The sequence below is a fragment of the Sycon ciliatum genome (assembly GCF_964019385.1).
Source record: "Sycon ciliatum chromosome 5 unlocalized genomic scaffold, ocSycCili1.1 SUPER_5_unloc_1, whole genome shotgun sequence".
Taxonomy (NCBI): Eukaryota; Metazoa; Porifera; class Calcarea; order Leucosolenida; family Sycettidae; genus Sycon; species Sycon ciliatum.
This window is the reverse complement of record NW_027044462.1, coordinates 948,980-962,883: the sequence shown is the minus strand read 5'-3', so window position 1 is coordinate 962,883 and position 13,904 is coordinate 948,980. Positions and strand designations below refer to the sequence as shown.

Here is a 13,904-nt window from a genome sequence, read left to right as displayed (position 1 = left end):
CCAAGCATTGAAAAAACTGTCTGTAGGTTGGTACCGGCTGTAGAGGTGGAGTCAGAAGAGCACCAATCATTATGTTTGGCATTAAAATCCCCCGTCAGGAAGAAGTCACACTCGTCATAGCAAGAGGACTGTATAGCATCGACCAGCATATCCGAGAAGAAGGACAATTGTTCCGCCGTTTGGGAAGGGGGTCGATACATGCAACATACAAGAATAGGGTTAGGGGTGCATTGAGACTTAACTTCCACCCAGGTAGATTCACAGCCCTGACGCTGCAGGTCGGGTCTGTGGAGAATATGTTGAAAAGCATCAGTCCGGACAAGCACCGCGACACCACCATATCCTCTAGTGAAAGAGTGTGCATTTCTGTTCTCGTGTGCTGGTCTGTCTCTTCTGAAACAGGAATAGCCCGGTACATGCACGGAAACAGATGGGCACAGCCAGGTCTCCGTGAGGCAAACAATACTTGGCTTAGTGCTCTCCAGAACAATCGAAAGTTCAGCTAATTTATTGACGAGAGACCGACAATTCATGGTTATCAGCGTTAGGTCGGATTCTGATCTGGGGTAGAATGGGGTAGCATGCAAGTTGAGGGAAGACATAGACAACATGATTATGACGAGGAACTATCACCACCACGTTCAGTCACATTGGTACCGTCGGCAAAGCGCCACTTACGGACGGTGTGGCTAATTGTTGCCGGCCAAAATCCTGCACTGAGTATTTTGCCTTCATCCGTCGCTAGGACAGTCAGTCGTGCATATGCTGTGCCAAAGGTCCGGGATTCGCTAATACTGCAATTGAGCACCTCAACCTCACGGTCCTTGCACCAGTCAGTAATTGCGTTAGCGCTACACTCCATGTGGACATTGCCCACGTAGAACACAGATTTCGCGACTTTTTCTACGCCTGTAAGGATGTTGGGGTTAGCTGGGGCCACAGGCTTCACGTACCGGGACGTGACCCGACGCCGTACAACTTCGGCCCAGCCGTCCGAACTGCTTCCCGTATTTTCACTTGTACTTGTTGTAGCCAATGTTGATCTGGTTGGTGCAGCCGGTGGTGTTTCAGTGCGTGATGAGGTCTGGTGTACATGTGTCGATGTTTGGGAAGTGCGGGTACGGTTGGTAGAGTGTGCGTTGGGGGGAGTACTAGTCCGAGTGACGGTTTCCCTCACCCCAGCCCCTGTACTACCTGAACTAGCTACACTACTGTACGTTGTACTCGGGGTTGTAGATTGTGCAATCAGGTTTGGACTCCCGCCTTCCTCAAGGTGTATCATCTTCGCCACGAGGCCATCAATGGTTGCTTTCATTTCTCTAACTTCCCTATCCCTGTCCTCCCTGAGGGATACCATTTCCACAGTTAATGCAGTGATAGTCGAGGACAGTGCACTGATAGAGCTCACTAGCGCTGGCATACCTGATTTGCCGATGTCCATGGCGCGAAGTTGAAGTACAAGGTCCGGTCGGGCCAACGAGTCCACACCTGCAAGTCCTGACTTTTTGGCCAAGTCACGAATCTCCCCATCCAGCAGCAAGGCCAGGTCCATATTTGAGTTCTCCACCATATTAGGGCTGGGACTAGTTCCAGGTCCACCTATACTTACAAAAGTGGCCGAAAGGCTATTCCATAGATGGAAAGGCAGGAGCTAAAAACTTGCTTCCTACTCCTACGACTTTTTTTATACGAAAATTACGAGTGGACCGGGACAGAGAAAACCAATTGAATACGGAGAGATGAATGGGGATTTTACCTAGGCGAATTCTGTGGATCAAAATGCAAAGTTGCTGTTTGCGATTATCTTGCAGTGGCTGAGTATTGCTGATACAATACAGCTCAAGACTAGGAAATAGACGCTGCTTGTTAAACAATATTTTAAGAAGAGATTTATGTTGGATTTCAAATTTGTTCACAAGATGTTGACTTAGACTACACCAATACGGACATGCATACTGGAAAATAGGTAATAGATACGAGCGATAAAACATAGAACGGCATGTATTTGGCAAATGAGAACGATGAGGGTATTGTATGCCGAGAACACTACTAGTTGTCTTGCAAATATAGTCCACATGAGGAGCCCATGTTAGACAGTCGTCAATAATAATACCAAGGTGCTTATGTTCATGGACAATTTCTATGGGCGATGAGCTGCCAGGACATGATAAAGACACATTACAGAACTGATCACTAGTACCGCTACAGAAGAACATAACTTTGGTCTTACTAGTGTTCGGTCTCAGCTTCCAAGTCGACATCCAAGAAATTGTGGAGTTTATCTTTTTCTGGAGGTCATTAACTAGCAATTGCCTGCAACTACATGAAGCGGAAACTGTGGTGTCATCGGCGAACAGTGAAACATTAGGGACAGACATCGGTAGATCATTGACGTAGACTAAAAAGAATAGTGGCCCCAGGATTGACCCCTGTGGCACACCAGAATTAATTGCCTGGGGAGACGAGAGGGTGTTGCCGACGCGTACAGCCTGTAACCTGTCAGTTAGGTAGCTTTCAAAGAAACAAAGCAGGTTGCCACCAATGCCATAGGCATCCAACTTGGCAATCAGGCCTCTATGCCAAACAGTGTCAAAGGCTTTCGCCAGGTCAAAGAAGCACATGCCAGTATGTTCTTCCAAATGTCGGGCCTGCATGATGTTTTGGATTAGGTGGACTAGGTGCAGAGCTGTGGAGTCTCCTCGCCGGAAACCAGACTGCATGGTATGCAAGTACGGGGACAAGTGTCGATATAGCTGATCGTACACAATGCGCTCAAACAGCTTTGAAATACAGCACAGTAGGGAGATGGGTCTGTAGTTCGTTGCATCCGACCGGCAGCCTTTGCGCTTATAAGTTGGGACCACTAATGCGTATTTCCATGTGGAGGGAAAGATTCCAGACGACAGAGAGATGTTAAAGAGCAGCGATAATGGATATGCTAGGCTGTCTTGGAGGTGTTTCAGGATTTCGTTTGGTATACCATCGTAACCAGGAGACTTCTTATTCGGGAGACTGCGTATGTATCTGGTTACAGTACGGGATGAAATCGTCAGCGATGTAAACGTTGACTCTACAGGTATTTGGTGGATAGGAGGAACTAACCATTAAGGTCTATCCTTAACGCAGAAGCTGGAAAACTGCTCATTCAGAGCATCCGCAATATCAAGAGGAACAGTGGCGGAACTTTGGTCAGACCGTGTGATTGCTGTTGGACCAGAGCCCAATGACGATGCTGATTTACGAAGAGTTCTTATAAATGAGTGAAGTGATGGACGCTGGCTGTCGGTGAGAGAAGTAGTAATGGACTGGATGTATTCTTTATGGGCTACACGTGATAACGTTTTTGCTATATTCCGCTGACGTTTGTACTGCGTTGCATTGGACGGGGTAGGGTATTTTGTATAGATGCTGTAGAGGTCATGCTTTCTCTTAATGCCTGCCCTGAGCATTGGTGTCATCCATGGTGGATCCTGGCGTGAAGGGCGGCTTCGGTTTCTGGTGGTTGACTGGTGATCGCGGTGAGAAGAGCAGACTGAGAGAGACGATTCGAGGCCAGACGAGAAGTTAGAAACGGCTGTATCAAATTCAAGGCCGCATAAAAGGTCACTCCAGTGAGTTGCGGCAATTTCAGCATTGACGCCTTTCCATTGCGATTGAGTGAGCAAGTGATGGCTGAAGCGAGGCGGTGCAGTGTCAGATGTGGACTCTCGAGACTGTGCTATTTCGTTAGCTATGGAGAGCCTGCTGAGGACGATTAAGTGATCGGAGGCACCCAGGAGGCTCAGGGATTCAATGAATGTGAACTTCTCGGGAATGTTTGTGGCGACCAGGTCCAGGCAGCCACGGGGCTCATTGGATGTTAGATGGGTGGGGAACGTAACAAGTTGAGACAGTGCTGCGAAAAAGGTTACATAAGGCAGAGCCTGCAGCAGATGTTGAGTCGGAGGCACACCAGCTCTGGCAATGGGCATTAAAATCACCAGTTACAATGGTAGATGATGGAGCAGGTAGCTTAATGAGAGCAGTCCGCAGATTGTCTACAAAATATTATAGGTCAGCAGCGTGCTGGTTAGGGGGTCTATACAAGCAGGCAAACGACAGTGGTTGGGGTGAACCTATGGGAGTAGCTTCAACAGCAATTGCTTCAAAGTTCTGTTGGCGAAATGAGTGAATCTCTCTCACTTTGCTGAAGGCGGTAGTGAGCACCAAGATGGCAACACCCCCATAACCTTTGAAGGGGTCAAGGTTAGAGGGAGTTTGCGGTCGGTCACGGCGGCATACTGCATAGTTCGGCAAGTGTAAGGTATGGTTGGTGGTGAGCCAAGTCTCGGTGATGCAGATAATGTCAGGCTTCTTGGCATTACAAAGGATGGAGAGTTAACCGAGTTTGTCGTTTATTGAGCGTGCATTTATCACCGCAACAGACACGTGGGAAGAAGATTGAGTAGAATGGTTAGAGGAGCTGGAGATAGGATAGAAGGGTGGTGCAAAAACATTTAGTGTAGAGTCCAGGCTCGAGGAAACGGTTGGAGTAGTTGGAGGGTGTGGGTTGAAGGGGAGAGTATTGGGATTAAGGATGCATGTACTGCTCATTTGCCTACACTGTCAGAGGAGAAGCGCCATTCGTGAGCACGTACGGAGGCAGGCAAGAAATCATCACGTTGGACCGTGGTGAAGTGCTCTTCAGGAATCACAACATGGGCATAAGCCAGTCCAAAAGAGCGTGTTTCAGCCACAGAGCATTTGATGATGTGAAAATCTTTGTTTGCGCACCACTTAGCTATTGCCTCAGCATAGCAGCCGCTGTCTATGTTGCTGACGTGGAGCGCTTTGCACCTTACACGGGAACCACCGCGTAGGAGACCCTGTGTTGACTTCTTTGTCTTGTGGAAGTATGATGTGACTGAACTGTGCGTGCACCGTGTGGGTGTTTGGTCCGCTGGGCGTTGGAATGCCGGCGGTGGAGTACTACGGTGTGGCAGGATCATCAGTTGGGCGCTGTAGAGCGGACGAGTGTTTGTGAGCCTCTGTTCAAACTGTACGGGTGCGTTGGGATTCAAATGCTGCTGCTGTGAACGTGGGGCTGGTGCTACGGTGGAATTCAAATGCTGTGGATGGGATGGGGAACTACTCGTGCATGTAGGTTCATGGTGATCAAAGGCATACCGGTAGGTTGGGTGGGCGGGATAATTGCGTGGGTTTGTGATTTTAAACTAACGTCTGCTAGCTGGCAACGGAGAGACTAAACTTCCGCTTTCAGGTCTACAATGGCGGACATCTGGCGAACTAGTTCCTGCACTGTCTTGGCCAACTCATCAATGCCAGGACTTGCTTGACTATTACTAGTAGTATGTACATGTGACTGACCTGCGTTACCGATCCCGTGTTGGCGAAGCAGGCGGACCATGGCAACACGGTTCATATTGCTGGTTACCGAGATTTCATTTTTCTTGGCCAGAAGTTCGTCAAAGCCGAGGATGGCAAGGTCGGCATTAGATAGATCCTCAGACATACTATGTCCACTACCTCAGAATTACCATACGTGGAAACTAGTGGAAAACAACAGCTTAGTCATGCTCTGAAAGTCCGATTCATGAGGAGCAACGGAATTTGCATCCATGGAGTTCGGAACTTCGATGCTTTTGACTAGGTAATACCTTCCTTACATATGTAATGATACATGTCTGTACAGTGCGGTCATTGTTTTCTCGTGCAGGACAGGTTCCTCATAGACATCGGAAATAACTGCAAAAATGTATATTTGCAAGACAAGCTGCTTGGAAATCAGTTGTTTGCCCGTGGAACAAGACTGACAGGAAGGTGTGAAGCGGCAATAGGTAAAAGGTTAAGCTTGGACATCATTGCCACACACCGCTTCTCACGTGTATCACCCAGGCAACTCACAACCCACTAGAAGTTAGTAATAGTGAGGTTCTGCCACACGGTATAACGTGCCAAAGTACGTATGGAAACTTCGCCGGGGTACGGGATTTAGTTTGATACGGATTTTTTCATACCGTTTTCCGTGTGAAGCGCGGTTCACACGGACCGGACTCCGTGTGAAAAGTGAGCGTACAGAGTACATATGGCGGGGTGTTCGTGCATGCTTCGAGCATGCTACGTACAGCAGAACCGGTGCAACGTACGAAAAATCCGTGTCAAACTTCACTGCAGTTGACACGGAGTTTGGTACGTAGTTCCGTGTAGCAGAACCTCTCTAATAACATATGAATATGATGTGTCTCATTGTCTAGGTCACAACTACTTGGCTACGTACCCTCCCCCCCCCCCCCCCGCAAGGGCCCTATGACATTATCAGGGAGTTGGAAGCATCAGCCAGCCCTGATTTTGTAAACCGTTTGAATTTGTTCGTTGTAGTGATCTATCTGCCAACTTTGTAAGACGTAAGTAGCATTTACTGATGCTTCCTTGTGCACCAAGGATACATGGTGGAATGTCTTTGAAAGAGAAAACGTCATTGTTTTTGATTATGATGCGAGCCAAGATATGGATAAGTGATGGGTATTGTGAACATGATCCCTTCCTAATGATTTCTTTAACACACTACATACAACCTTCCACTTGATCAGATCAGCATCAACGTGCTCTCTTCCGGATGAAGTTCCGGATGATAACCGCGGGTAGAGCAACATGTGTCAAGAAGAGAAGTGATCTCATCTGGAAGTGTAGACATTCCAACAAATTCTCGCTCGGAAACCACGCTGGGATCACATGATGAGATATTCAGTGTTTTCACACACACACACAAACGTACACACACACACATACATGTACACACACACACACACACACACACACACACACACGAACGCACACACACACACACACACTCACCCGAAACTTTCCTGTCGTACAGTTCCACGAACAACAGTTTACAGGGTGCTCTTTTCATGACAATTAATGACGTGAAATTTATCTACCATGCATGCCACAGAAATGTTAGATAGTGTGACTAACCGTCAATTGAACTTCAGCTTTTGCTCGTGATTCAGACTACAGTGTGTTTGGTTTAAGCAATTAGTGACGTAAAACAACATAGAAAAGAGCTGGCAAAGTGGATAGCGCTAGATGGTTGATGTTCAGGTGGCTAGTGAGAGAATGCGGGTGATTGTAGTAGACAGGGAAATTACAGTATATTAGAAAGAGTGATTGTATTCTTGTAACCACGATAGCTCGCTGATAAGAAGTATAAAACGAAAGCGCTCCTAGGAGATCAATGTGTTGTATGGTGGCGGAGAAGCTGGTTATGAAGATGCGCGCAATGCCCTGAAACGGTCAACACTCCCTTAGTGCATGTGTCTATTATTATTATTATTATTTGCCTCTCCGCGTTTGCATCAGGGTGTGTTACTACAAAAATCAACAAATCGACATAATACACATCCACCCCTAGCATTCGCTCAGGCCGCTCAACAAGTCAAAAGACAGTAAGGACAAGAGAAAGCGAGGGAAGGGTCACAGAGCAGCGGGGTCGAAGGCAGGAAAAAAGAAAGGAGGCAAAGGATATTGAAGAAATATATCAGATTGTCCATTGAATTCACCATACATCATGTCATGTTCCGTTTGGGCAAATCCGGGCATTCCTCTGCAGGCTCAGGTGCGGAAAAGCTGCCGCCATACTGCTCTGTCCTCTGCCAGGTCCCTGATGTGTGAGAGATCTTTATCCGTCTGCAGCTTCATTCCCTTTGTTGCGAGGTCTGTTCTCAGTATTGTTGGGAGTGTGGAAGGCGGCCGGCCACGGAATTTTTTCTCGTCCTTTGTTTGCCGGAAGTATGATGTCATGGCCATTTGTGCTGGGGACTCCTTGTCCAGTCTGCAGATGTGACCGAGTAGTCGCATCCGAGCAGCTTTAACCAGGACAGTTAGGGGCTGTGTCTCTGTTCTGCGGTGGAGGTCATCGTTGCTGATTATCTGGGGGTAGCAGATACCCACAACAACTCTCAGGTGTCTCCGATATGTCGAGTCAAGAGTACACAGCTGAGAGTCTGAGAGGCCCCATGTGCCTGCGTTGTACATCAGCAGAGGCTTGATGAAGGCTTCGTAGAGCCTCACCCGTAGCTTTTCGGAGACCAGATGTCCGCGTGACCACAATGGCCACATCTTGTTGAATGTGCCCGAAGCAATCTGGATTCGGCGTGCGACATCCTCTTTGTCTCCAATAAGGGATCCAAGCTTGCGTGTGCGCCTCCACTCTTCCTCCACTCGGTCCTTCTTCCTCTGGATAGTAGTGCGTTCTGTTTTGGCTTTGTTAACTTTCAGGTCCCAGTGCGCGAGGCAGTCGCCAACAATAGGAAGGATCGAGTCCAGGTACTCAGAACTGGTGCTGACGAAGTCCACATCATCGGCATAACCTAGGGACGGCGGCAGGTTGAGGGTGATGTCTAGATTAGGTCGAGGTGGAATACAGGAGAAAACATGGCGCAGTGCAGTCTCGAGGTAGATGATGAATACGGGTGACAGCGAGTCACCTTGTGGGGTGCCAGATGTTGTTGCAAATGGTCGGCTTTGGGTATTTTTGATGCGTGCTGATAGTGTTGTATCTGAAACCAGGAGCTGGACCAGGCGCACCTCATCTGGCTCCAGGAATGACCGCAACACATTGACGAGTTTCCGGCGACTAATAGTGTCAAAGGCGCGAGACATATCGATACCCAGAATACTTATACTGGACTGCAGGTGCTGGCAGCGTGCAGCGATCCATCGATGAGCCCATACTACATCTGTAGTGCTTCTATTCGGTCTGAACCCACTCTGCATTTGCGATACATAAGCTTGAACTCGGGGGGTTATTCGTGCTAGAACCACTAAAGAAAGTACCTTGCGCAGGGCATTGAGCAGAACAATGGGTCTCAGACTACTTCCCGGGCCTCTTGGTTTTCCAGGCTTCTGCAGCGGGATTAACTCGCCACTGCCAAGTGTCAGGTGTTGTCCTGTCTCAACGCACATGGTGTACAGTTCGGCAAGATATGTGAAAAGGCTGTCAGGCGCATATTTGAATAGTTCTGCTGGGAGTTTGTCTGGCCCAGGTGACTTGTTGTTCTTTAGCCGTGCTGCTGCTCTCCTCACTTCGATCGTCGTGATTGGCTTTTCCATTTCGCCCATGTTATAGTCAGCCATGCTCAGTCTCTCTTGGTCGCTATTTGAGAGAGCAGCGTGGAAGTGCTCTGCTATCTTTTCAGCCATTTCCTCAGGTTGGACTATTAGCCTGCCATCTTGATCAGCCACAACGGCCTGCTTGGTTCTGTTCTTGTGTAGCTGTTGCACAGCTCTGAACATTCGGGCATCATCCTTCAGCTGTTCGATCTCTGATACTTTTCTGTCTAGGTCTGCAGATGCACATTCCTTGGCTCTACGTCGCAGTTGGTGCGAGACTTGGTTTCTCTCCTCACGGAGTTTCTGTATCTGGTGGGTGTCCTGAGCGTTCATCGTGCGGAGTCGCAGATTTTTCATCTTTTCCGAGAGTTCTTCCATCACCGTATCCCAACCGTGTCTATAACGCCGTGTCAGCTTCAGTTCTCCCGCAGCTGCCAATCCCGAGGCATGCATCATTCCTGCAACTGAAGTCCAGCCTTCATCAAGGTGTTCCTTCTCCAGGGGAGGTAGTGTTGTAACATGCTTTTCAACTTGGTCCCGATAGCGCTGTCTTCTCTCTGCGCTGGCTGTCAACTGCTGCACATCCATTTTCTTCCGACTGTCTTGCGGGGTATGCTTTCTCGGTGACGTTAAGACGTAGAATTTTGGTATGTCAAAGGTAGCAATCACCAAGCGGTGATCGCTACAGGTAGACGTTCCAGCATATGACCGTGCATTCAGAAGAAGGCTCTTCTGGGAATTTTGGCACAGTACGAAATCAATTTGATTATACACCTGGACCGTGATTCCTGATGCTAATCTCCGAGTCATTGACCATGTTGTCGTATGACATGCTCTGTGCTGAAAAGCTGTGTTGGCAGCAAATAGTTGATGGGACCCACAGAATTCTGCCAAAGCAAGACCAGTGTAGTTTCGTCGTCCGCGTCCATGCTGGCCAATGCAGTTGAATGCTGCACTAGGTCTGCCCAGTTTAGCGTTAAAATCCCCAGCTACAAACAGTAGACTGGATGACGATTCAATATCTGTGAGCGCCCTCTCAAGACTGTCGTAAAACTCCTCCAAATAGTCATGCGACGTCGCAACAAGTCCCGACGTCGGCGCGTAGACGTTCACTACGGAAATGACGCTTTTAGCTACTTTGAATTGCGCTACTGCGACTCGGTCGGAAACCACCCAGTGACGAACAAATTTGTCCGACAGACGCCGTGACACAACGAAACCGAGCCCGTAGTGACGGCTCGTTGAAGGAAGCAGCAGCAAGCGGTAGCCGTCCTGACAATAGTCGACCCCCTCCGGCGCTTTCGTCTCCTGCAAGCAGCAAACGTCCAGCTTGTAGTTTTTCGCGTCCTCGATAATTTGGTGTTGTTTACTCCGAGAACTTAGTCCACGCACATTGAAGCAGGCCAAGTTGAATTTATTCAGGCCTTTGAAACCTCTATTCTCACTCATTGTCCGTTACCGACTCTGTCCGTTGAACGTTTAGACCAATATCATCCCCAGCAAGAAGCAGGAGATGGAGAGAAGAGTCACCCGTCTCTCAAACCAAACAACGTCTATTAATATTATGTTAAACAAAAAGCATTACTTGCTTTTTGGAACCCGGCGATTAAGAATCGAATGGCAGGTTGACTCTCCTGCAAAAGAAATTTATCGGTGGAAAGAGGTATAACATATTTCCAAGTATAGCCAAAATCCATCACGACAAGAGGAAACCAGTGAAAACGTTTAACAGTGCAGAATGTTTGCAGTTGGATTCAAATGAGCACAGTGTGTGAAGTGAATCTAGCGGTGCTTTGGGTTTTAGCCACGCCTTCTTAGCTTCATTTCCACAAACTTCAAACTCTTGTACCCGCCTTGATAGTACACTACACCAGTTGTGTATTCATCACTACGTCCATACAATCCATTGAAATTGACATAGTGACAGGTGTTATACCACCAACCACCCTTCCATGTATTAGAACAGTCTAAAAGACTGGTAGAGTCATGGTCACGATCTCGAGTACTGAACTGTTGTCCATTGTGGTAATTCATGCTGTCATCCAATGTAGGGCTTGAGAATCCTGAAACGTGTAGTCTGTAACTGTTAGCTTCACCTTCAACACGGAATGTTGACCACTTGGCATAATGCTTCTCTCCAGTTGTATTGAACACCATATCAATACGTAGTTCATACGTACTATCAGCTTGTGACGTCAGATAGTGTAGTGTATCTAGACCCAGCCAGAACTCTCCAGACGCTGATCCGAATCCTCGTTTGTATGCATTCCAGTCACGGTAAAAGTCCACTGAGCCATCTTGTCTTCTCTGAAACACAATCCAGCCACCTCCATCAGTCTCTCGATCACAGTATGCAGTGTACAGTGTAGTCATTTTTCTGCCGAGGAATACATTTGACGGACCATAGTCGGTTCTCTGACAAGAAAATAGCCCTGCAGAAGAAGGAAAAGAATACCAAACTAGGTGCAGTGTATATGCACGTTCCATTCAGCAAAGCCCTGGGTGACTGTAAAAAGCACTATGTAATAATGGCGTGTTAATACTGCTAATCTCTTGCTGAGTTCGTGGAAATAAAGCATCGCATTTGCAAATATTAGTCAAGTCCGATCTGTGTTGAGTGAGCCCAAACCAGGAAAGCCTCTTTGGAGTCTGGGTGCAAGGATAATACAAATAAGCCCCCGTTGCAACCCTAAGCAGCTTTTCTATCCCTGGAAGTATCAACCTTGATCTCCATCGTCAGCAACAAGCACAGATTTTGCATTTTGCAATACCGAAACGTTGTGCATATGTCTCGAGATGTATTTAGCATAGCAAAAACGTTTTCATGGGGATGAAGTCTCCTCGGAAGGTCCTTCAGGATTCCTGGAAGGATACAGAAGCCTGAATCTGTCAAGACGTTGGGCGAACATTGCGACCAACCTCTCCTCTTTGAATGAGAATTCTCCAAAATGTTCACTGCTACACGACGTTAATGACCTCCCCTATTCAATTCCCAATATTTCTTTGTTTGCAGATGATACCACTGTCCTTGCTTCCTCCCCATCTCACACCACCCTGTACCCCAAAGTTCAGACCTGTATCAACGACATTGTTCACTGGATGAGCACTTGGTACCTTAAGCCAAATGTGACCAAAACCGAGCTCCTCCTTTTTCCCCCTCCCACAGATCCTGTGCCCATCTTCCACTTTCCCGATGATCTCGGTCACCCTATCTCTGTAGCGCCCCACCATAAACACCTTGGCATTGTCATAGATTCCGCCCTCTCCTGGTCTCACCATGCTGATCATGTGTCGTCCAAAGTATGCCGATCTGTCGGCATAATGTCAAGTCAATTGTCCCATTTGCCCAAAAATTGCCGGATTAATTTTTATAAATCATACATTCTTCCCCTCTTCACGTACGGCTTCCCTGCCTGGTCCACCATTAACAAAACCCACATAGGTAAATTAGAAGTTCTCCATCGCCGTATACTGCGCATCATATTTCGTACTGATCGTTATATCACAAATCTAGACTTGTATGCTGCTGCATCCACTACCACTCTGCAACATTACCTTGATGCTTCCAAGTGCACCCTGGCACATTCAATTTGTCTTGACCGGAACCCTGCTCATTTACAGTCCCTTAATTGGTTCAATTCAGGTGGCACCACCCGAAGCTGCGTTCGTCTCCCCCTAGCTAGATCTACCCTATTCGTAAATTCCCCTTTCTTTCCCTCCTACTCCACGTGGCTCCAACTACCTCCCAGTGTTAGACAAGCTCCAGATATGCCCAAATTCCGTACCCTCGTCAGACAGCACTTCAGTATCTCCCAGTAAACAAAGTCACAGTCACCACTTCCGCTGCATAGCTCGCTGAGCATCCCATTGCTTTTAAAGTTGCTAATCCCTTCCCACTTTGTGTACGTGCTCTTCATTTTCTTTTTTTCTCTTCTTCCGTGGTTGGTCTCACCCTCTCCTCAATTCAATTGGCTGTCTTGACATGCCACGAGAGGCAGAAATAAATAAATAAATAAAATAATACATCTATACTGCATCGCACTAAGCTGGCAAACTATTCACCAATGACGTCACCAGGGATCGTCCCCAAAATTTAATTCAAAAAGTCGTCTTTCCACTCGATTCGATCTCGTCTGGATTCTCGTTCTTGGTGGAGAGGTGTTCTTTTTCACATACGGTCGTCATGGCATGGAAATTAACATCAAAAATGAAGCATTTCCGCGCGAGTTCTGAAGATGTGTGCTGACCCCCTAAGTAAGCCACTCTCCAAACTGTTCTCCCTTAGCTTCTACAGCATGGTTATGCCGACTTTCTGGAAGACAGCTAGAGTCACACCCATTCACAAGAAGAAATCCAAGAACCTGCCTCAACGCTACTGACCTGTGTCTCTGCTGTCTATCATATCCAAAGTGATGGAAACAATTGTCAATCGTCAGATAACCAGTTTCGTGGAGTCCCACAATGTCATATCTGCGAAACAGTTCGGGTTCAAAAAGTGCCTGAGCACAAGCGACGTCTTAACCAAGCTCCACTGTGAATGGTCCAGAGCAGCCGGCCTTGGAGGAGCCGCCCATGTTTTGGCGAAAGATATAGCAGGCGCCTTTGATAAAGTCAGCCATGCTGGCCTGCTGCATAAGGCTTCCGTGTACGGTCTAGACGGACCGCTTCTCGGATGGCTGGAAAGCCACCTACACAACCGGCGCCTGCAGGCTGTTGTGGGCGGCCAAGAGTCCTCCCTGCACCATATCCAAGCAGGGGTATCACAAGGTAGCATCCTTGGACCAACGTTA

General features: G+C 47.8%; 2 protein-coding genes across 2 annotated transcripts in view; both read right to left on the bottom strand.

Moving 5' to 3' along the window:
- Positions 1-13,904, bottom strand: part of LOC135830334 (angiopoietin-related protein 7-like) — an 86,672-nt gene that overhangs the window by 8,237 nt on the left and 64,531 nt on the right. The window lies entirely within an intron of this gene.
- Positions 10,553-13,904, bottom strand: part of LOC135830329 (angiopoietin-related protein 7-like) — a 32,676-nt gene continuing 29,324 nt past the window's right edge. The window contains exon 7 of the mRNA XM_065342593.1: positions 10,553-11,546. Within this exon, the coding sequence (XP_065198665.1) occupies positions 10,915-11,546 (632 nt within the window). The 3' untranslated portion in view covers positions 10,553-10,914. The remainder of the gene's footprint in view (positions 11,547-13,904) is intronic.